Raw genomic sequence first — 24,617 nt, forward strand, 5'->3', positions numbered from 1 at the left:
GGAAATGTCCTTTTTTACATGCACCCTGAGGTCTGAGTGCAGTGGTGCAGGGTCGTCGACAGGTCAGCACTAATAAGGATTTCGGAGTGTGGCTTGAGGGTGGAGAATTGCCATTTTGGGGGATTGAATTTGAAAGATCTTGCTTGTCATTACGCTACTGTGATGCTCTTAAGTTTCAAACTGAGAAAATAAAATGTAATTGCTTGTTGTTCAAGTACTCCGGACTAAATCCATATATTTTAAATGAGGGTTTTCATGAAGTTGTATTTCATCTCTCATAGTCTGGCCAAAGAACAAAACACTACCGAGGAAACTCAAAATAACAATTATTATTGTTATGATTCTAATAGTATTAGTCAGCAATAGAAGCAGTTATTAATGACTGAGGTATATTCATGTATCTATTTCCCAGTATCATATTACATAACACAACTACTGCAACAACATGGCCAGACTTATATTTTTGATGACTCATGAATAAAGGCCAAAGAGATTAACTAAAGAGGCACCACAAGCCGAATTCAAATGCTCTCCCAGCTGTGTAAATAAAGTGAGAAAGAAAAAATCCCAAAGTAACACACTGTAAGGACTGGAAGTTTGAAGACTGAACTTCAAAATAAAAGCACAAGCTAACAGGATTGGGTTGGCTGGTCTACCAAAACATATGTGAAAATAATAATCTCTCTGTTGATAATCCATGAGACCTTTTCGACATTTAAATTGATCTATTTGAATTACTTAATTAATGTAATCATTTGGTTTAAAACATGTTAAAAGTAGTTTAACGCATCACACACATGTTATAACAAGTTATTAAACAGCCCCGGGTTTGTGTTTATAAATTGTTTGTATTGAGAACCAAATAATAATGTACAGAGATATGAAACTGTGAAGAGCACCACACACTTGTGACAAATGTTTGACAAACACCCGACAACAGCTCTGAAATGTGATTCATTATTCCTATAAATCAATTCAGCATACATCAACTTTAATAATAATCACATCCATCAAGCATGTTTTTAACTGGAGTATATATTTATATTAAAGGGACCCAAAGTGCGCTCGTGTCATTTACCACTTTCAATTCCTCAAGTCCATCCAGTCAGGATTTTATTTTGAGTATTTCGTCCGGAAGTGTAAAAGGTTATTGTGGCCGACTTGAGATCGATCTCCGCTGCGCGCGACACAACCGCACGCAGCTGCTTTCATTTCCCAGCAGCTCGAGACGCTACGACGGAGAGTGGGAGCTCGCGCCTCTTGCTCCAGGGGGATATAAATATATATATTACCTCCAATGGACTCGAGATAACAGACAAGAAGAAACCGCTGCTCACCTCCTGCTTTCCGACACACTTGTGCGTTAAGTTACGCGCGCGCAGTTCCGCCGCGGCACGCGCCGCTCTCATGCTCCGTGGTGTCGCCGGCGCCGGGTTTGAATGTGTTTGATGTGTTGGCGCTCTCCAGTGAGGAAGACTTTACTCGGGCATCATTTCCCGGTGCGTCGGCGTGTGGTTTCACCCCCGTGGATGCGGCTGTCGGGGTCGCTGCCTTGAGCCCCGCAGGACCCGCCTGTCACAGGGCACCCGTGATTTCTGTGGTTATTCACTCGTGGATGAGGAATATTTCACCGGAGATGCTGCTGTTGGTGCAGATATTGTGGTTTCTACCTCTGACCGGAGCAGCTCCGTCCCAGACTACCGAGCAGCTGGACACTGGGGTGGTAAGTTTTCTCTGTCTTGTCTGTCTACTTGTGGGGAAAGTGTGTGTCTGTGTGTGTCTGTGTGTGTGTGTGTGTGGGGCAAGTTCTTCTACCTGCTATCGCCAGTGCATTTTGTGTGCGAGTGTTTTCTTTCTTTCTATCAAACCCACCATAGTGTGGCGCCCCCTCCTCCTCTCCTGTTTGGGCTCCTCGCGAACCACCAGAAAAGAGCACGCGCTGTCTTCTCCCAATACTTGCTCAGAATTTTAACGTCGCTCTGCAGCTCAATGCACGAGGCAAAGAGTGTCGGTACACGCACACACTGCGCGATGAAACATCTAAATGTATATAGGAACTTTATTTACCTGCAAAGGAATCACCCCTATTGCATAACAATATATATATATATAAAAAATAATGCGTTCGCCAAATTGTCTTTAATGAATGGATGAATGTGAGGAGATGAGCCTTGACGTTGGATATCGATCTCTTTCACGATACGCTGACATGTATCCGGTGCTGTTAAGATAACTGGAGCTCAACGGGACAGAAGGGACCCATGAGAAATTAAAGATTATTTCATCGGGGCCTTTTCTCAGTCGTGCCTAAGAAGAAAAGACTTGAAACCAAGAGTAGGTAATTGCTGTGTTAACAAAAAAAATGGAGTCTGGTGGAGCAGTAGATTCAAGCTAATTTAATCCACCATTGATTTGAGGCCAATGACTTATAACAGATCACCCCAACTATTAATTAACAGTGAGTTAGATATATCGTCTTTATATTTTCATTCAGGCCTGTTTTACTTCAGTAATGGGGGAAGCTACACCGGCTGTAAAGTAGTCATTGTCTATTCATCATCATCATCATCATCATCATCATCATCATCATCATCACTGTCCCACAGCATACTGAGGTTCAGAGAGCACGGTCTGCAATTGGACTCTAAGTCTGAGTGTGTCTGAGTGTTTTCTTATCCTTTATCTAGATATGCTCTGCTGTACATAAAATATGAGATTATTTAATATTCCTTTTGAAAAAGTTGTATTTCTTGATTTAAAAAGATGAATTATTTTTTTTTGGTTTTCCTCACCACTGAAGTTACATTTTACTACAATTTCCACTCCTCAGGGCAACATCAGTTTGTTGCCGCAGCCAGACTTCTCTCTGAAACACACTCTTGGGGATTAAGTTTTTTTTTTTCTTTTTTTACAAAAATACTGAAATAAGTTTCCATTTATTTAGGCTCCATATGTTTCTACATAAGCTACATTAATCTAAAATACTGTTTCTAGAGGAAAACAAACCCCACAATATGCCCATTAAGCTTTCATTACCCACGTTTACTCATAGCTGCGGTGGATGCCAACAACCTTGACATCTGGACATGGTCCGTTGCACTTTTCTCTCTGAATCAATTTTCTTCTGGTTTTCCAAAAGGTCAGTTTGGCCACACCTGGCAGGATTTTCATTACAACCTGTACACACTTCTTCCTTGTTGTGTAGCTCTGGCCCCAAACAGCCAAAGCCCTCTATTACATCAGGAGAATAGCCCTCCTACCCTTGGACTTCTTGTCTCATTTTGTTTCCCAGTTGCAACATAATTCCATGCCTCACTCTGAGAAGTAGCCATATTTTCCAGCTTCATCAACATTTTGGAATTGATATAGAAAGAAAAAAACAGTCAGAATCAACTAATTTTCTACCGATGGAAAAATGCTTTCTTCCTTTGTGTATCCGTACCTCCATTTCCTTTCTGTCCTTTGGTTACACACAAACACACAACTTTGCGTCCCTTTCACTCTGAGCTGTTTAATAGAGCCGCAATCAGAGGGGTTCATTTGAGGATTATTGTTAAGTCTTGTGTGTGTGTACACGGAGAATCCAACACTCTATTGGTGTAAATGTCATGATAGATATCATGTTATTGGCCACTGATCTCTTTAAATGTTGTTTTTTTACAGTACAGTTATGAAATAATGCACTTTAGCTGACACGTCATTCTGGGTGAAGACAACCGTTTTTATCGTTGTATAAAGTTTTGTACTGTGCATCTTCCACACACGTTATTTCTTTATTTGCTGGAAAAATTGCTGAACTATGACACAACAAACGCATTAATTTGCTACCGTTTGCCATGGCAGAGAAAACCAAACACAAGGTGGAAGCTTCCCTACATTTCTACAGAGCTGTGTGATGCGCTCATTCCAAATTGGTACTGCAGTCTGAGGGCCATTACTCTTGCTGCAATGTCTCGGATGCCCGGTGCCGCTTCACGTGCCAGTAAATGCAAAGCAACACTGCCAGTACAGTGATGGAAACGGGCCTAAAATTGTCCACACATTTATTCTATGGACTTAGAGGCACTAAATATGACTCTTGGCGGAGGTTACAAGAGTTCATGCCATAAAAGTCATCATTTCCTGGATGTTGAGCCTCTTTTGCCAGCATATTTCTGCTGAGGACACCCTTTTGAAAACAATAATTTCTCAGAGTGAATGTCAATTTAGCAGGAACAGAAGATTACTTTGAAAAAAAAAGAGTCCATACCGTCTGCTAAAAGCCTTTAAACGTAGGATTTGAGAATCTCATATTGTATTTTTAAAGTGATTGTCAATCCGAGTACCAAGTGCTCACAACCTGGAGGAGCATGATGTGTTTGTAGAAGAAGAGCAGCTTTAGTGACCGGTTGGTCATTTGTCTAGGTGGAAGAAGTCCTGCATTCCCCAGCACCACGCCATGTTTCTCAACGTGTCCACACACTTTGAAAAATGGGAGACAGTCTGAGAAGTTACTCGCCGTACTCTTAAGGTTCACCCTGAAAGGTTCACCCTGAAAGGTTTAATGTAGTAACTTCCTGCGCCGAGAAACCACAAAGACATGAAAGTGCCATTCCAGTTTATCGTTTTTGAATCCAGCTCCACCACTTGTGAGTGAGCAAGTGGAATGATCTTTGTACTGTGCCTGCAGATTTAGGGCAGGTCATTTTTTTTTTCTGGGTGAGCAAGAAATATTTGGAGCACAGACTCTTTCTTCTGTCCTCGAGAGAAGACACAGAAACAGGATGTCTTTGTAGCAGCTCCAGGGGAAGGCTGTCCTCCGATCGGCTGTTTTAGCATGTGACTCCCTCCCTGGAGATGAAGGGCAGCGCAGAGCAAAAGTTCATAGTTGTAGGTAACTTTTGCACAAAAGAAAAGCTATCGTACCATATGCTCAAAAGCCCTGTCAGATGGGACGGCATGTGTGAAGGTTCGGAAGAAGATAAACCCGATGAAGGGGAATAATATTTAGACATACCCTGCCATCAGTTACGTGACGGATGAAGTTTTTCTGCTTTATTCATTGGAAAAACAGATTGACAGAGCTTGATCACCGATGGCACAGAGGCAATTTCTCTAGACAACATAATCTAACCACAGCTCCTAGTTCATCAGGAAAGACAGAGAGAAAGTATCAGTGCGGACAGCTCCGATGATGATTACTTGGCCAATGACGGATTCCTTGTCTCTTGGGTGCAGCGGGGAGCCAGAGGACACAAAGAGATCATCATTCTGCGCCACTGGAAAGGCTGCAGAGTACAGATGTGATCAGATGATTGCACACATCATTCTTTCTTTACTCTGGATATATGCATGCGTGTGCGTGTGTGTGAGATCATAACTGCCGCTCACCCAGGACTTGAAACGTCAAAAACAACCAACTAACCTCAGAACAATCCTCTCTTTAAATCTTCGCCCCCGTCCAGTCCCCATCACACTTCATCGCAGCGACGCTCCATCACTTGGCATATAGTCGAGACTGTGAATCTTATGTATCGTCTCGTGTAGCGTCTTCATAACAACCGCACACGGACTCCTGTAAGTAGCTGAACCACAGCACAGATCAGAGAGTTTTGTACAGTATTGCTGCTATCCAGGTTGATATATCGCTGCATGGCACTGACTTGCCGTTTCAGCACTTGAGGGACCTGAGTCATAACAGCTAAAACGTACTGTAATAAGTTTCCTGCTCATCGTGTTATGTTCCTCGCGAGGAGTATTTTCTTCACTGAATTCGAACCGCCGAGCCACCCAAAGGAGCTATTCACCTGGACGCTCAGGCCTACTCTTTTTTTATGATAAGCGAGAGTTCGCCGAACAGATTAGAGGCTGATAAATTACCTGAATAACTGTACATCCAGCAACCAGTGGGATTTTATACATATAAGAACCACGACCAGCGATCCACAGGCCTCAGACTGTGTGAGTGTGTGTGCGCCTGGAAGGGGCATCCACAACCCGCCAGTCCATTTCTCACTCATTTCTCACTCATTTTGCAGTTTAATTTCTTCAATGAGAACACCATCTGGCATCAATTCCCCTGGAGCGTCAGGCACCTCCCTCTTTCTGCTCCCATGTCGCCGCCAATCCCTCTGCCTCCCTGCAAAATATCATATGATAAGTTCTTGTAAAAAAAGCAATCAAAGAACGTTTCAAAAATAGTTTTTAGGAATATCTGGGGGTTTAAAAGTAGTCCCACTAGGATCCAACCCTAAACTCCTCAGTTTGCAGTGGCTTTTCTGATCAAATTCTGATGCAATGTACAATCCTTTTGGGTTATTTTGAATGGTTAAAAATAGCAAGGTTGCTGAAAAGCCGATACGGCTCACTAACACCCATTGTGGGTTCAGTAATTAGGTCATTGGTGTTCTTAAGAGAAGCATAACAATGAGCATGAGCATTCGGCACCAAAATAAAACCACAGCTTTGAACATAAGAATATCCACTTGCTCTCTGCTGTTTTGAATCCCCACTCCTCAAGTACCATTAATCCTCCACCCGACAGTGGCTCAGGAATTTCTAGATGGAAAACGTACATTTTAATAATTCAGCTTTTTGTTCTGAAGGGTATAATAAAGAAATCATTTCATTTCCAAGGCCCATTTCTCTGGCCGCCAACAGCACCGCTACCCTCATTAGTACCGTCTTTACCTAACGTGTACATTTCTCCCGCATTACATCCTGTCCCTTTACTCGCTCAGTCTCTTTCCTTCCACTATGCTCCTACCAGCGCATCATGGTGCTGCTGATTACAGCCAGAGGTCCAGGGATGGAGGAGGCTAAAAAATACAACGAGATCCAGTGACCGTCAGCAGGATGGAGGGATTTGAAGAGTGCTGAATGAAGAGGAGGGTGTTTCAGCCAAGAGCATTAACTATTTAGTCTTTGATTTATGGATGTTATACCTATAGGAGATTGATTGATTTGATAGCGCTAGCTCAGTGGGTGATGAAGTGTGCAGGAATATTTAGACACCAGAGAAAAAAAAAACAGTCTGGATGCTGGTTTGCATGTAAATCTGTTATTACGCTCTCAGCCCAGGTCACAAGGATACTTTTAGCACCGCTGTCCCACTTTCATCAAGCTGTGTGACCTTCTGTCTGTAGAGATGCATCTCGGGACTCAAATTGAGGGCGAGGAGATTATTTCAGGAACAATGTCTTGCGGGAGAGGACTTGAGTGTTGCAGAGAGTATATTTCTCCACCAAGATTGACAGAGAGCGAATGTTCAGCGTGTAATACACGACGCATTCTCGGCTTCTCAGGGAAAAAAAGGGACGCCAGTCCCTCAATCTGCTCCTCTCCGATCTGTCACCCCAGCCTTGTTAAGCGTAAAAAGTTCTCCAAGAAGTTTCTCAGAAGACTGTCAGCGTTACCCAGGAGTTCAGTATTTCCTCGGATACAAATCCCGCAAGGGTCTCAAGAGCCCCGACAGCTCATCGGCTGCCACCGCAGCATGGATGGCTTGGGACTGACGTGGACTCCCAGCTAAAGTTTGACGCAATGAATTCAGAACTTGATTTAGGCCATCTTTATGTTGACTATGATTTGTAAGAATTTGGGCCACATGCTCTCTTTAAATTCAAGTGCAGCAATGTATTTCGGTGTGTGTATGTGTGTCAGTTTATTCTCTCTTTGTGAAGCATTGCACTCTGATTTGAGGCTGTTAGAAAATAAATCAATATCGTTCTGACATTCAAAGCAATACAGTACAATCCAATGATAGTTCACAGGTGTGTGTGTGATGGATTAATAAATTAATGACACATTTTAAACATGCAAGCAAAGCAGAGCAGTGTGGGCGTCTCGGAGTGCAGCAGCACAATATGCTAAAAAGGGCAATGAATACATATAAAAATACTTTGTTGGCGATTACTTGACGGCATCCATCAGAGGCTGTTTCAGAAATGTACCTCGCATCTTAAAGGGCCACAACAAATCCTCATTGCTGTGACACAGCAAAGTTTATGCCACAATCTGCTGGAAAAAAACAATAGATTAAAATGCCACCCTTGGAGGTGAAAAATACGACACCCAGAATTGATTCAGAGTCTGCTGCATAAACAGGCAGAACATGCAGTTGTGAGAGACATGGGGTTATTTAGGAGCGTGATTAAATCAAAGTGAACGGTCATGTGTAATGACACTGCGGCACAATCGGAGGCTGCAGATTTATCACGAATTACTGTCCTGCTGACTTCAGATGGCTGAAGGGATTTAATGAGGTGAAGAAGAAGGTTGTCAAGCAGCTGTGGCTATCAGATACTGCTCAAACCACTCAGATGACCTTATAGATGTGTGTATTGATTTAACAACATTGCTGCTTTAATCACATGAAAACAAGTTTGATTTAAATGTTATTTTTGCATAATTTGCTCTACAAAAGCACTTAATTGGCACCAGATTGACTGACTGACTGACTGACTGACTGACTGACTGACTGACTGACTGACTGACTGACTGACTGGCACCAGAAACAGATGTGGTTTTGATAAGTTTTATCTGTAAGATTGATTTTTTTTTTTTAACTTCCTTTTTACTGCCTCATTTGAATGAACCACCCACCTGCTGGCGCCTCACATGCCACCTGCGCACCGTTTCGCTGTCTTCACCGATATATGACACATATGGGAAAAGCCCATTTTAAGGTTCGCCATACCAACAGAGCCCTTCTCTATGGGCGGTACAACTAGCCGCAGCTATAGGGATTGCTACTCTGGTGCTGATTGACGACTGAGCCAGTTCAGTTGTGTGAAATTGTGTGTTGTGGAGAGTGTGGGGGAGCAGGTAGAGGCATTTTATATGCAGACAGGCGATTGAGGGCCTGTACATCCATCTATGGCTAACTGAGAGGGAGGAAATCAGGCTTGCGCAGGTCCGCCCCAGTCTCCCAACGAGGGAGATTTATGACACGGACCCATGCATATGCATGACTTTATAAATCAACAATGATGTGCGTGCATATTTCTGCTTTTGTGTGCACAAAAGCGGTTTGGCACAGGCAAATGTCAGTCGGTGAGTTTACAGAAGTAATGGACCGGACTGTGTGAGCAGTTGAGCTGGTATCACTGTTTTCCTCAGCTGCATATGATTGCCCCTCCCATTGGCTCTTACTGGTTTCATGAGTTACTGTAATTGTTGCCAAAAAGCAAGCTGGCTCTCTCTCTCGGGCTCCCCAAGTTGAAAACCCCAAATCAACTCCATGCGGTCGTCCTATTTTAACTGAGCCGTGCCGCCCCCTTCTAGTCGTACAACCGATCAAGGTCTTGGTTGCGGAAGCTATTCAAAGGACTGACCGAGCCTTGTAATTATGGTGGTTTCTGGAGTTGTGCTGCTTGCATGTTCAAGTTAAAATAATCCAGAAGCCCGCCAACTGAACTGAACTGGAGGAAACCCCAAAGCAACAACAGAGCTCCTCTAAAGTTTGCCATCTGAAACTGGCAGAATTGTGGTGAATGCAGTTTGCATGTGTGTTTGTATGCGTGCGAGGATAAAATGAAAAAAGGCTCTTGCTTCTCCGTAGCAAGATGCAGTACATACAGATTTTCCTTTCTGCCAATGGCACATGGAGTGATGGACACTGCTGACTTTATGCTGAGTTTATTTCATATCAAAGTGAAGGACAGTTTGTGCTGAAAAACGGAAAAGATGAACACTTGCTGAGTGAGCCCTTCATGTGTACTTTGGAAATCAATTCCATTACTGTAGGCTCTCAAAATGAAGGCACATTTGTATCTTTATCCAAGTTAAATGTATAAAGAAAGAAGACGGAAAGACAAATAAATGGCACAACGGTGATGCGCTGGGTGTCTGAGTAATGGTATAGGCTATTGTTTGGATTTTAACAATTCTGATTCCAGATCATGGTTCGTGATTTTGATTCTTTGAGGAGGCCAACGGGTCCCATGCTTATTCCCCCTGCCCCAAACTAATTTATTTAATATAACAATTACGCAATTTATATTGACAATTCATTTCATAAGGTTTAGGGTCGGGGTCACCAATCCTTTGAGACTGAGAACTTAGAAAACATGATGCATATTAAGTGCCTCTCTGCCCTGTCAGAGGCTGCTCTTTCCCTCGCCGCCTCCCTCGCCACCGCCTGCCTCTCTCTGTCGCCGGTCTGTGAGCGTGAGGATATGACAGGCGAGGAACGCTGCAGCTGCAATCCGTCCACTGCTCCACCAGATGTGGCGCTTTGGAGCTCATCGACCCCTGAAAACATTCGAGCAAATACATTTTTGTACAACTGCTGACATTGGAAATGTGCACAATTAATACATTGCCTCAAAACCTCCCAGAAGTGAATTTAGTGATGAAATGGCATAAAAAATGGGTGAAACTGTGCGTTGTTCTGACCATAGACTGTGCCGCTCAAGCACTTTGCATTGGATACATTGCGGAAGGTAGACTTGTCCGATGGATACTTGACATTTCTTTTTACAAATAAGTACGACTTCCAGCAGGTTGTAAAACTCTTGACACTTCAGACAAATCTGATCCGGTGTCTTTGGTGAGAACTTTGGTGGAAACGGGATAATGGACGTGACACCCCCCACGATTGCCCGCGGGTATTTCGCACACTGGCATCTGGCTATTTGTCCGGTCCCTCCTCCACCGTGATTGGACGGCCGGGTAAAAAGTGACAGTGGCGTGTGCAGCGTTTCACCCAAAGTTGAACATTTTTGTTCCCCATGAACCAGACCTTTAAGACAGACTGTCCACCCAGTTATTGGCGAGAGTTATTCGAACATTTGGGCTGACGAGTCGCAATGCAGTCGTTGAGTTTGTCTGGTGCAAGGGGGGACGCCCGTATACATTACGAGGGAGAAGCCTCAGAATACAGAGTGAAATTGAAAGTGCCTGTCTGTCCACGGACTGTTGTTCCCCTCTGCCGTCCTCGTTAGTGCTCTGCTCGTAGCTGCATGGGTTCTGAGCAGCGTATCTTCGAAATCTGATTTGAGCGGTCGGATTGGTTCGGGATCTGATTTGCAAAAATTTCATTTTTAAGGTAAGACTTCAATCCGGATACAATCTGGAGGTGCCAAAACACAGATCTGAGCTGGCAGTCGGAACAAGGCTTTATTATTTTTCCTATGCATAAACAATAAAACCCCCACAATGTATCGCTCGAGGCGGCATCTTCCAGTCCAGAAAGAGAGCGACAATGTGCGGTCGTTTAAGAACCAATCAGTGGAAGAGATTTAAAAAACATTTATTTTTTATAGGTACCCTGTTCTTGATGTTTTTGATTCAGTTCTTATTTGGAACAGAGTTTTCGTTCCTAACCCGAGTGAGTAATGTGTTTCAGAGTTTCCACCAGTGTATTGCCAGCCTGCTGGCTCTACGTTGACTCCCCGCCGGGTTTATTACTGGATTTTTAAGACATGTTTGTAAACTAAAATGTCTTAAATGCTTAAACTCCTAAAAACCTGTGACAAGTTTCCGTGTTTTGCTTGCTGGATGTTGAATTAAAGTGAAGGGCGTTCGCCCCTGAGTAAGCAACTGACCTTTTATTAAGGTGGAACAGCTTTTCTCATTTAGGTGATGAGCTGCCCCTCCACGTTTTGCTCAGCCACCCCCCAAAAAGATATTAAAAAGACACGGGCCATATCTAGCAACCTATCTGGCAGATACTCTGTTTATTGGAATTATGATCAACGCTTGAATGCAATGAGCATCAAGTCATAGAAATCTGACATACATGCTACTTAGAGCAGAATCACTTTGTCCCACCGCACAATACCCAGCCCCATTAATTTGGAGAGTGACTGTAACATTCAAGATTGTATCTTGAGGTGGCCATTAACTCAGCAATTATTCATTGCCTAATTAGGTATTTGCAGTGCTTTTTTCTCTCTCTCCAGCCCATGGGAGAGAAACAAAAAGAGTTATTTCTCAGTTTCCTTTTCCCTAAGTGACAATTAAACTAATTACATATCCCCCCACAAAAGAACAAGTTATTTAGTGATCAGGCGGTTTTTCCATGTATCGTAAACTCCACGCAAATGTTGTGTCAATGACATCAAAGTTCAGGATCATGCCTGAAGAACAGAAGGTACCTGTAGACAGTAACCCAAGCATGAACACATCGCACAGGCAACATAGATTCCAGTTCGATCTTGATCGGTTATATAACGTTGTACCAGTCGTAAAATAAGAAAATATCACCGTATGGGGTTTTACACTGTTTTTGTTAATACCATAGATCAGTAAACGTACACAGTATGATAACTGTCCACCATAATGATCAATTAAAGGTAGTATTCCACTGAGATAATACAGCAGCACTGGAATGATCTCAGTGTGCTGTATATGCTGGCACAATCTGAAAGGAGTTGGCTGAGCCGTGCTTCCGTTTACACATTAAATTGGACCCTCTTCGAGTTCTTGGACCGGCCTCAGATCGGAGTGCTCTCAGCTGCACATTTCCAAGAGTGGAAACGAAAAACGGGTATCTTCTGTTGTGATTCTATTTTGATTGATTGGTGCATCGGTGCAGAAAACGACTCGATCTGAATTCAAAGAGCTCCGCGGGCATGCCGGGTCAGCAGACACTCCTCCTCAGTCTGTCCGTGTATTTTAATACCGCGGGGAAGACGCGTTCATTTGAGTTAATTAGAAGTGTTCAACGGCGCTTCCAAAGACTTCATCCTTTATTATCCTCACTGACAAACGACGTCCCTCTGTGCATAGCTGTTATGAATATGGTCTGATTGAGCTCTACATATAAACTATTCAGATAAATGAACACGTCAATGTTTTTCCTTTTTGTCGACATTTTAAATAGTCGGACCAAAACTATTCAGACAATCTTCATACTGCTCCTGTTTCTCACACTGATGGGTTTTTGACTGAATTCAAATTAAAGCCAACTCCAGAACCAACTCCCAGACGTTTCTCTGGCTGAGTCTGAGCTGTCATTTTCGATTTTCCAGCAATCCAAAAAGGACACATTTTGGGATTTTACAAATTGAAGTGGAAAAAAAGGAGCTGGATGAGAGCCATACGGTATACAAACTGGGTCATGCAAAGATCTAATATTTCAGTATTACAAGTAACATCCATATTTCCACCTGCAGCTGAAGGAGTTGTTGATGCCAAGCAGAGAACCCTGGAGCAAGTGTCAAAGCGGCGCACATTTGTTTTGTCTATTTGAATATTCACACTGTTGGAGTGTGAATATACTGACTTCCCCCACGCATGCAACCTTCTTCGCAACCCGGACACGTTGGCTTTTATTTTATTTGCAGCACGGCGAATCGAAATGTAACCTAGAGATTCCCATATGATGCGGAAATAGACCGTGCGCTTCTACCAACTGTCTTTTCAAATGACTTTCTCTGACTTATCGGAGTAAATCTGAGCATTACACAAAAGCTGTGGCTGTATCGATTTTATTTTTGTAGATGCAAAACAAACTCTCAGAGCTGACGGCCTGTCTTGCTTTAACGGGCACGTAATTGGAGCTGCGGTTAGTAGCTATTGGATCAAACTAACTGATCAAACCACATTTTAAAACTAATGCTACATTCAAATTGTTATTTCATCGTCAAAATGTATTTTTCATCTAATTAGACAGACTTTGATGTGTTTTAAAAAAAAAAGGATTCATGGTCATTGCAACTTCAAGAGCCTCAGGTGAAATCTTACTTATTTTCTTCGAACGAGGGATTTAATCTTTAATGATCTTTAATGATGATAAAGAGAGGCTCCACATACTTTCATCTGACAGACTGGAACCTACGAATATTGGGCTTTTTTTTTTTTAAAGAGAAACTACGAAAAACAAACGAAAAGTTGATTTGTTTTCCCTCAGTCAACTAATTGCCCAATGCTTTCAAAGTTATGTGCCTTGTGTTGCAGTGTATGCTAGAAGCTATTGTTTATATTAAAGTGGGGTTTTGGAGAGCATTGCAACTTGTAATGCATTTTTAATGCATGTAGAATTAGAATGAAGGTACATTTTGTTTTTTGCAGATTCAGAACCAACCCAGATGCTCTTCATAGCTGGGCTCGCTTAAAGCGGCTCTATTGTTTGAAGTATACTGCTGAGGTAAACTAAAAATCCTGTGGCTCCACAAACTCGGTTAAATACTTATATGTCTCTCCCCAGAGGTCTTATCAGATTCTGTCAGCATGATAAAAACATACTCATTATATTTCAGGACTGTAGGCCTTTCTCTCTCCCTTATCTGGCTTTACCCATCTTTGCCTCGTGAACACAGACACAGTCTCCATCTTCACTTTGTTTTATCCACTGTGCAATTGTCAAGATGATTTGTCTTTATACGGAGATGATAGGAAACGGATCAGTTACAGTTGTTTTTCTTCTATACATACTGCATGTGTATGTGGTTATTGATTGATGGGTTGATTGGAGTCGCTTTGGTCTTCTTTGCTCGGGTTGATTTGGTACTTTGTGGTTGTTCTAGCTTGGAAATCTTTCACAGATGTTTGGTTTGCTTCTTGTGGAGAGAATCAGCAGCGATGATCCCACAAGATGATTGGTTGTGAAAGTGCTGTGTGTCATGATATTTGTATGTGATGTAGTTTCATCATGTTGCAGGAATCGTGTGTGTGCTTTCTGGTATTTCGTCTTAGTTTTTCTTTTGTTTACTATGCAGAATACTTTAGTTACTGTCGGAAATTTTAAAAACCATACTCGGCACATTTTAAAACAATGTTTCAGTTTGGTTAATGGACTTGTACTTGTATTGCACCTTTCTAGTCCTCTGACCACTCAAAGTGCTTTTACACTATACGCCATGCACCCATTCACACCCATTCTTCTGATTGAACCAATGCCAGAACTTGGAGTTCACCTGGAAATGAGCTGCATAGAGTTAAACCTCTGTTAGTGTTACCGTTCCTGTTTGTTTTCTTTTTCTTTCCTGTGTTCTTACTTACACGTACATGTGGTTAGTGCACTTTTACCCTCTACACACATTGTGAATAAGAACAGATATTGATCTGCAATCCTGTTTTCCCAGACCTCCATAACTGCCATGTGGTTAACATGTTCTCACTTGGATTTATCTCCTACTGCTGACTAAATTTCTCCTGGTATAAAGTTTCACACTGAGCTATGCAGCTGGGCGGCGCAATGTGCTACCCAAACATCGTAGTATTACCATATAGCATCACAGCTTTATCCACAGGAGGTGAGTTGAAAACACCCACATAAGCACCGCTATCTCCCCAGCATCCAGCATGGAGGGAGAGATGCATCGGGAATGAAGGCATTGAAGAGCAACTGATAGGCCGGGAAATAAATTGGCTCATTCACATGGAGAACCTGACTGTGTCAATCCGATGATGTCACAGCACCCCATTTCATTCCCAGGCCAGAAGTATTGCCAGAGTTTGAACTTTGACCCCATTTTCAGGCTACAGCAGTGTCAGATAGCAGAGCAAGCAAACTCCCTCTGGACCTCATTCTGTTCAATTTAACTTTCCATTCTTCAGCCTTGAAGTTTGACTTTGTTGCGCTATGAGCTCACTACTGCAGGTTTTAGCATCTGGCTGTGGCGGAATCAGCTGATCCACATTGCACGGCTGTCGTTTCTTTGCAGCAGCTTTATTGCTAAAGGTCCAGTACAGCTCCTCTTGGCTTCACTTCCTAATGAAACTGCACATATCCAGACAGCTCATGTCTTTCTGCAGGTACCACACACACGCACACGCACACGCACACCCTACCTTTTCTTTTGTTCTGGTACTCCCTCTTTTGTCGGATAATACTTCAGTGGTGTCACAAAAACTGCCCGTCACCAAGTAGTGTGTGTTTTTCGCAGCTGTGGGGGGTTTCTAAGGAAAAGGCTAGTTTTTCTTTGACTTTTTTAGGGGGAGAGGGTTTTTTTTTTTTCATGCTGAAACGTCTTCTGCGGGTTTGAAGCCTTGTAGGGATGAAAAGTTAGTTTGACAGGTGAGGAGGTGTTTCGTGTTGTTGTCGGGCCACACTAGCATGCAAGAGGTAACCCAGACAGCATACACGCATACGAAATGTTGGGCTGCATTCAGGCAATATCTCCAGAGTGCAGCCTGAGAGAGGGTTGAAGCAAAAAGGAAAAAAAGGAAAACCCTCAAGATCATGGAGCTAAAAATGCAAATCTGCTTCAGCTTTTGCCAGTTCAATGCGTTCAGCAAATACGTGCTAATTCCAGGTGGATTACTTTGAGGCAAATACTGTGCAGCGTCGTGCTGAGTCTAATGTTTACCATGCGGATCAGCAAATTGTTGCTGCCGCGGTGTAACAATCTAGAAATTTAAAATCCCGCCTCAAGAGAACCTGTTCTCGCACCAAAAGTCCCAAGTTTGACATTCCACACAGCAAGGTAATTTATTTCATTGGAGAGTGAGGAGTGAGGCTATCATTAATAACATAATAGGTGCAGCAAATGTTTTCTGTATTTGCCCTTTTCGTATTAATCTGTACAGCTTATCCTTGCATTTTTACGTATTTTGACATTTTTCCTTTATCTTGTGTTACTGGATTGCTCCAAGTGCCTCCATAACATGGATTTCTATTTTATACAGGGGGAAGGTCTGATGTTTTAATATCAATTTCATGTATCACTTTAGGCGGCGTCTAACAGTCCAGAAAGAGCGACAATGTGTGGTCGTTTAAGAACCATTTAAAAAACATTTATCTTTTATAGGTACCCTGTTCTTGACGTTTTCGATTCAGTTCTTATTTGGAGCAGAGTTTCCGTGAATAATGTGTTTCAGGGTTTCCGCCAATGTATTGTCTGTTATGTACGTCTTGTAAAGTTGATGGAGACAGTTAGTAGGGTTTTGAATTTTAATACATGTTTAAATAGTAAAACAAAAAATAGATTCATATATAAAATGTAATATTCGATTGTGACACAAATACAAAAATGTGCACGAATGTTACGGGAGGTCAACGAAGAATAATTCAACGATAACCGTAACGATGGGAAGAAAACACTTGTTTTTTATTTTGTGATATTTACTGGAAGTGACGCACAGTAAACAGCAAGTAGGGAACTTTCAGGCCATCTCCCTCCAGCCTGCTGCCACCTTATTTAGGAGGGGTTTATTGTAAAGATAACTCCTATAGATCACTCCTCATTTCAACTTCCGTTCCACTGTCTCGTGTCTTGGCTGCTGATGAACCGAACTGGACTTCCTGGTTCCTATTTTAACTTCTTTACAGTAACTGAAAACAACATGTCCCTGCCAACAGAGCCATTTCTATTTTGTATAAAGATTTTATGGGCTATAAGGGGCAGGGAAATCCTGCATGGTTAGACTTTGTGGATAGCGTGTGTGTGTCTCTGTGTTAAGGCCAGTTGCCACCAGTGCTCAGTGTGTGTTGTCACGTTCTGGCACCATAGCTAAACCCACGGGCCTATAAATTGCATACGAGATCCATAAATACACTCGTATATATTCCTGCAGCTTGTTTGAACTTGGGGGCCGACAGAAATACCGTCCCTTATAACTTCACACAAATGCAACACGAGCCAATAAACCTATAAATAAGATGAAATTGAAAATAAACACATATGTCACTGGGTTTATTTTGACTGTCGCACATGGAACTGCCCCCTCTCGGACAAACGCTTCAAGTCGAGATTATTCCGAGGTTTGCTCATGTGACAGTTAAGGAGATATGCCATGCAATCAAGTCCGCATGTGTCTAATCTACTAGTATTTGTATGCCTATATACATGTGTGGGACTTTGCATATTTCGTATTCATTGCGGTGTACGGGATGAATACCACAGCGGGGACACTGGGCAGGCGTTATTCAATCCCTGTGTTTGTGGGCTTTGGCTGGGTGCCATGCCACATTACCTCCCACAGAGAGAGGACTTCAAAGAAGGTTCGGGGGCTCTTTTTTCCCCGAGTGGAGCCGCTGAATCTTCTGCCTGTTAAAATAAACTCCAGTTACGCGGGCATGTCCTAATTAGCTCCAAAAGCCATCAGTTTGTTTATCTTAAAACCTAGGCTGACTTATTTTTTACTGCGTGCACTCTGTGTGACTCACCTCCAGAGCTCATATAAAATAGGCCATTTGGTAGATAATTTTGTCCAATGTTCCTCAGAAGTCCTCAACACTCTGACAGTGGTGGAAAGACTGACACCTTTGTAGTGTTAGTGCTGTTGCTCTCCACCGAGTACAATTCATAAACCCACACACAGCAGCTCAGACATAAACCAAAGGGTATGTACCTAATATACGTTATACATTAATGGTGAACAAAATTATTATTGTCACTACTGGCCTATATAAATATATTGGTATATTGAAATGAGCCTCTGAGATGAGCCTCCTGTCAATGTTTATTCGTAATTGTCAATGCACTCTCGACCATTCTTTATTCCAAATCACGGAGAGGCCGACTAATGTTATCAAATTATATCATGTAACTTTTGGTGTAATTTTTAATTGACAAATTACGGAGTGACAAATAATCCACAGGATTAAGATCACAGACGACTTCCGCAATCATTCAAAAAACGACGAGAGGGTCCCCAGGTAATACTAGTCCCACGCAAATAGGCCTCATGTAGTTTTTAAATAACCTCACAGAAATGTATACTCTGCTAAAAAGGGCTGTTTCCTACTTGGTCTAAAAAACAAACACAGATGTAATGATGTCAAGGAGCAATTGCATTCATGGAAATCTTTTTTTTTTTTTTTTTTAAATACAATACAGTTTTATTGTGTAATTAAATGTTTATTGTAAAAGTGCAAAAATACCTTGGGTTTTCCAATAAAAACAAACTAAACTAAAATAACTTCCTCATGGAAACCTTGTGTTATGACTCTCTCCTGCAGTGGGACGGACTTTATGGCCGTTTATAAAAGTGTTGTTATAAGTACACATTTGGTAGGCATTTCCACCTGGAATCAGTACCTTTTTTAATGGAATACATGGTGTTCCATGAGCTGGAATGGTAATGTTTATGGTACCACCCTGTGCAGCCTGGCTGAGCTTATTCTTTCTTCTTTGTTGCTTTCACAATCTTTTCTGATATTTGTCACAACTTGGAATGGCTCATGCTGACATCCTGCACACCTTTGCAAACTTATCCCGAACAACTTGACGTTCCATTGACATCAGAAATATCAATGGAAGATATAAGCTCTCACGGAAGGTTACGGGGGGGCGGCTGTGGTTCAGACGGCGGGTCGAAGTGTCCTTGAGGAAGATGCTGAGCCCCAAATTGCTCTCCAAGAGGAGGCTAGGGTCTTTCATGGCGGGCTCGGCCGCCATCGGTGTGTGTGATTACGTGTGTGTGCATGGGTAAATAAAAGGTGGTGTGAAACGCTGTGTAAGCAGAGTCTATTTACCATTTAAAGTGGTACTGATAGAATAGTGACGTGCCACCCATGTGACTACACATAGTTTATAACTGGCCAAATGTTAAACAGGACTTGTACCTGTCCACATGTAGCGTTGTGTCTCTTTAAACCTCGGTGACCACCAGGTCACCCTGCCCTATGTGCACAGCTCACGTCATTATTCGTGTTACATTACATCGGTGTCAGTCAGTTACCTCCAGCACCGCTGCCTTTCCCTCCATTACCAACACTCCATCAATGCCTCCATCCTTCCCTCTTTCACTGCTCCATATTTAACAGGGTTGAACAAATAGCAGCCTCCATTAACCAGGCATGTCTGGGTCACTTAGTGTCGAAGATGTAAGGGGGTGAGGTACCAATTTTAATCTCTCCCTCCTCCTTCTCTTTAACTATCCATCTCTCTCTCATTTTCTCTCCCTCAGTCGGCAGACGGTGGTTGGGTCTCAACTCTCCGTAGAACCAGCTGTCTCTAAGCCAGGGATTAAATGATTCACTTACCAGCCGTGTTTTTAATCCTCGCTGTCGCACTCACCCTCTCAGATGCACACACACACACGCACTTTGTTGCTTCACGTAGGGTTCACTAAATTGAATTATATTTGAATTATATCTGAGAGTTAGATATGTGTAATTAAACGTTGGGATTCGGCTGCGAGTGGAAACTGGGCGTTAAAGAAAGCACATCCCGCAGAATGTATCCTTGCAACAAGTCAGCCATGTGTTCCATTATAAGCACATTAGATGGAAGTACTTGTCTAATGAGGTGATTGAGTGCTTCAGCAGGCGGGGGTGCGTGCCATCTGCTTGCAGAATAGTGGCTTTGAATCCAACCGATTAATACCATTACATGTCACTCCTTGGCTGTGCAGTGCTGTGATCATTCAGATAATCGATTGATGGTTGAGGTCATGTTGTGATTGAACAACATGTACCCTTTCCAATATGTAAAGCAGAGACATCTTGCAGTCTGTACACCCCTGCTCATACTTCATTTAGAGGCTTTTCGTTCTCTGGATTATTAGGAGACCTGAATTCATGGATCAGTAATTTGAAATAATTGTGAGTTGCATCCCCAATGCAGTGGGAAAATAATCAGCCTGATAAGTATGTAAAGTCACAAACACTGGCCTCCTGGTTTGTTGTATCCTCCCACCAGCCATCAGTAGTCCTTGTCCCCTTTTACACCACGCTACTTCCTCTAGCGTAGCATATTCACATGCATGTGTTTAAATTGCACTCAGTTCAGACTACATATTGTAAATTGGCACACAAAAAGCGAGCATGGCGTTGTTTTTCCTTGCTAGATGACAAATAAATTGTTGGGTTATTCATGCCTGGCTGAGATTATAGCATAATATGGTTCATCGTGGTCTTCCGACCTAATATACTTTCTTGATGAAGAGGAAGAGAAACATCCAAACATTGGTTCACAGTGATTTTGATGCCAACCTTGGCACTCCGTATTTTGGCTCTCCAGCTTATTCAAAATGTCTTTCTGTTTGTTTTAACTCTGAGTCATGTGCATTTTACTCATTCAATATAGGCTTATGAATGTGCCAGGTCGCTCTTGATTTTCTGTGCTGTCCCAAGGGCATTATATGACTAAACTCAACGTTTGGTGAAGAGAAATATAAGTCGGAAAAGGAGAAAGAATGGCGGCTCCTTTTGCTGCTGTAGGAAATGAAAATACAGTGGCGTGGCGTTTGTTGCGTCTTTATTTTCGATGCTGCGTAAAGCAGCAGGCCGCTCTGCTGCGCCACAGGACCGCTTCTGTGAAGTACCGATTGTACCGTGTGTAATGTCCGCTACAGTTTCCTCATGGCACACCGGCCTCAGCGTTGTGAAGTGACCCACTTGGCAATGTGGCGATCTGAAAGGAGCTTAAACACTTGAGTTGACTTCTCGTCATCTTCCCCTGTAAATCAACAACACAGCTGTGAATGTGGTGGGCTCATTTCCAGCTCTCTCCGCCAATCTGTTACCACCCGTGCGTGGCCCCTCCACCTCTCTGGAAGCCCTTGTGTGCGCCACGACCTGCACTTGCACCGTGGTCAAACTACCGCATGTACTGTTGTACACAAGGCTAAGAGGCTACGCGGGCCACCAACTGCTCTCGACTGAGAATCCGCACGAAGGCAGAGCCAAGAAATAAGCAAGAAAGTGCTCGGCTGACCCTTTCCACCCAGGAAAGCATCTGTTTCTGAGGCGCCCCCCTCAGGAAAATGGTACTGTTCTATTCCGGCCAGCAATGTCCACCATAGCAACGGCTCCTTATCCAATGTGTTCTCTTGGCTCAATTCCTCCTGGCTTGTCAGATCAACTGAAACACTGTTACGTAAATATTATATTCCATTAACTACAACTTCCACACTAGAATGGAGCACACAAAGTACTGTTTTGTTTTTTTAAAGCAAAATCGTAGATGATATCCTGTCTCATATCCCCATATCAACAATGAATATGCAGTATGGCCCAGGGCACACACAAATATAAAATAAAATTACCCAATTTGCCATTGTACTCACTGGAGGGCACGGACGGTGCAGATACTCGCAGTAGTGTTGGTGATTATTTGCTCTCTAGTGTCAGCTTGTAAAGGGACATACAAGCATGTATGTATCATCTCTAATACCTATATTTTATTAGATAATGCCTGCAATATATCAGATTCTGTGTGTGAGCGCGACACTGGAAGTGTGTGTGTGTGTGTGTGTGCTCTCACAATGAGCTTGCTCTGTACATGCACCCCAGTGTAATGTTTGCTTCATGTGGCTAAGCACACTCCAAACCCAATCTATATTTTCTTTCAGCAAACACATTATCAGAGACTTTGTAATTTAATTCAGAAAGTAAAAGGTTGATAGTGTTTCAGTCCGCCTACACGGGAGATATTGCTTTTTTTTATTTACATATATATATATATATATATATATATATATATATATATATATATATATATATATATATATATATATATATATATATATATATATATATATATATATATATATATACATATATATATATATACATATATATATATACATATACACACTTCATCTGAAATTCTAAGAACGTGCCAAACGATTTGCAATTAGCTTCAGTTAACGCCCCAGTAAGCCCAAGTAGTAGCAGCAGATGTCCATAGCATGTAGATGGCAACAAATCTGGCCACTCAGTTTGTCATAAGATACAAAAAATAGACCCTTGTTCCTGCTACAGGATGCCTTCTACAAAAATAAAGAAATAATACAAAGAAATCGGCCACAGCGATCCTATCACCTGAAGATTGGATCCGGAAAGCAAGTGGCATTAGAGCTCCAGATGAGCACAACACATTACAATATCCCTGCACTGTTAATGCTGCATCAGCTGGAACCTTCACAACTGATGAATAAAGAATTGGTTTGATTTAAAATTTCATGTACAAGTCTGGCAGCCAAGAGAGGAAAAGAGAAGGTCAACTCACTCGAGATGGATGAGGGATGGTGCGCATTTGGAGAGATTGCATTGATGGGTGTGAACTCCGGTTGCCTCCTGGATTGAATTCACAGCGTTACACAACAACTGCAAAATCCACAAGTAGTTAGGAAGTACGTAAGATGACTGCAAGATGCACTCTCCACTATGATGTCTCGGAGCGCAATTTGGCTTTCCCACTTGTTTTGCACTTTACGTGATCTTTTTTTAAAATAAGTTTATTATTTTATAATCGCACTAAAAGGAAACTAGTGTTTTTGATCTTGAGGATTGAGACAAAAGGAAATGTAGATCCTGTTGATGAACGTCACTTGAATAATATTGGCCCTCAGCTGAATTTGATCTAGGAATAAAAAGTCAAAAATGGAAGAAGTCCAATCTGTGTTACATTTTGCAAGAGCTTTGATAAGTGTGATTATTATCATGCACATGAATATTTATGTGAAATGAAGATTTTAAATCAGGCCGGAGTTCCAATACTTTCTTGCATGGCCGCCTGACATTGCGGTCCATTACCCATAATTACTCCATTGTGTTTGTCCCTTTCAGAGCTAGAAGTGCCTTGTCCTCAATCTGCGGCCCACAGGTGTATCCCTTTGTTCCCCTTCTATTTCACGTCCAACTATTTCTTATTTTATTTGATGCAATGTACATGGCTTTGTTGCCCTTCCCATGCTTTCTTCTTTTTCTGATTTTTTTTCTTTTCTTTGGGAAGCAACTTCTTTAAACTACAATCTAAGATTTAGAAGATCCGCATGTACTTAGCACAGTTATATAAAGTGCATTTACCCGAATGCACAAGCTGTTTTTGTAAAAGTCAACATTCTAAACCGGCTCTATGCACAACGTTTCTGTCCCATGCAGGTTTTTTGGTGACACTTTCCTCAAAAGCAAAAGTAAGAACAATCGGAAGAAAAAGTTTGGTGAATGAGAATCCGTGTGCGCTGGTGTCAAATGCAAATGTGTTTCATAGATTTAAACAAAAACGCGTTTGCACGTCTGGCTGTTCTTGACTGAAAAGGTTTTTGAAAGCTAATGAACCTGGAGGACCACTCCATCAGCACCCATATATGCTTTCAAAAAACGTTTTGTTATTCTATTTAAATCTGTTACATCAGTCATACACCTTTCTAAAATGGGCCTGTGAGACATCAAGAAGTCACTTTTTTTGAGCAGAGGAATGATGGAAAGGTGCAATAAGACGGATCATGTCTAGACGGGCATTAACACTTTTTGTTGTCTACTTCAATTTAATGTGGAGTCTGTGTCCCCAAGGCAGCACTCGCATCACCATTTCAGACGTCAGATTCTGACAATTCTCCTTGTATCTCAATAATATTTACGTGTTGATGGGTTGACAGAGTGCAGCGCACAAAAATAACGTGACCCACTCTATCAAAAATGTCTAAAATTCCTAAACACTTCTGGCAGAATTCAGGTAATACTTGATCGCTGGAAGAGTTCATGTGTCGGTGAGATGCGTACAGACGGCTAATGGAGGTTTCAAGGTTTGCCCGCAACATTTCTGTGAATGTGACGGATGCAAAGTTACTTAGTTAGAGAGCAGTTGAATCTGTGACCCGCAGCAACGAGGTGGACAAACCAGTCTGAGGGTCTACAGCCTTGGTGAAGATGCACATGAGTTACATGCTCACATCAGCATGCTGATTTGGTCATAAACCAAAGCACAACATAACGTTTTCACCAGATTATGGCAGCTGGATGAAAGGTCAGGGGAATCCAGTCACAGCTCATCCTCTGGGGACCATCGATGTGC

At 42.3% G+C, this 24,617-nt stretch overlaps 1 protein-coding gene across 1 annotated transcript in view; it reads left to right on the forward strand.

The window, feature by feature from the left end:
• Nucleotides 1-1,615: 1,615 nt before the first annotated feature.
• Nucleotides 1,616-24,617, forward strand: part of mmp17a (matrix metallopeptidase 17a) — a gene marked incomplete at both ends in the record, with an annotated part of 62,252 nt that continues 39,250 nt past the window's right edge. Inside the window, one exon of the mRNA XM_079234812.1 lies at nucleotides 1,616-1,723. Coding sequence (XP_079090938.1) covers nucleotides 1,616-1,723 — 108 coding nt within the window. The remainder of the gene's footprint in view (nucleotides 1,724-24,617) is intronic.

Source organism: Taurulus bubalis, assembly GCF_910589615.1.
Source record: "Taurulus bubalis genome assembly, chromosome: 19".
Taxonomy (NCBI): domain Eukaryota; kingdom Metazoa; phylum Chordata; class Actinopteri; order Perciformes; family Cottidae; genus Taurulus; species Taurulus bubalis.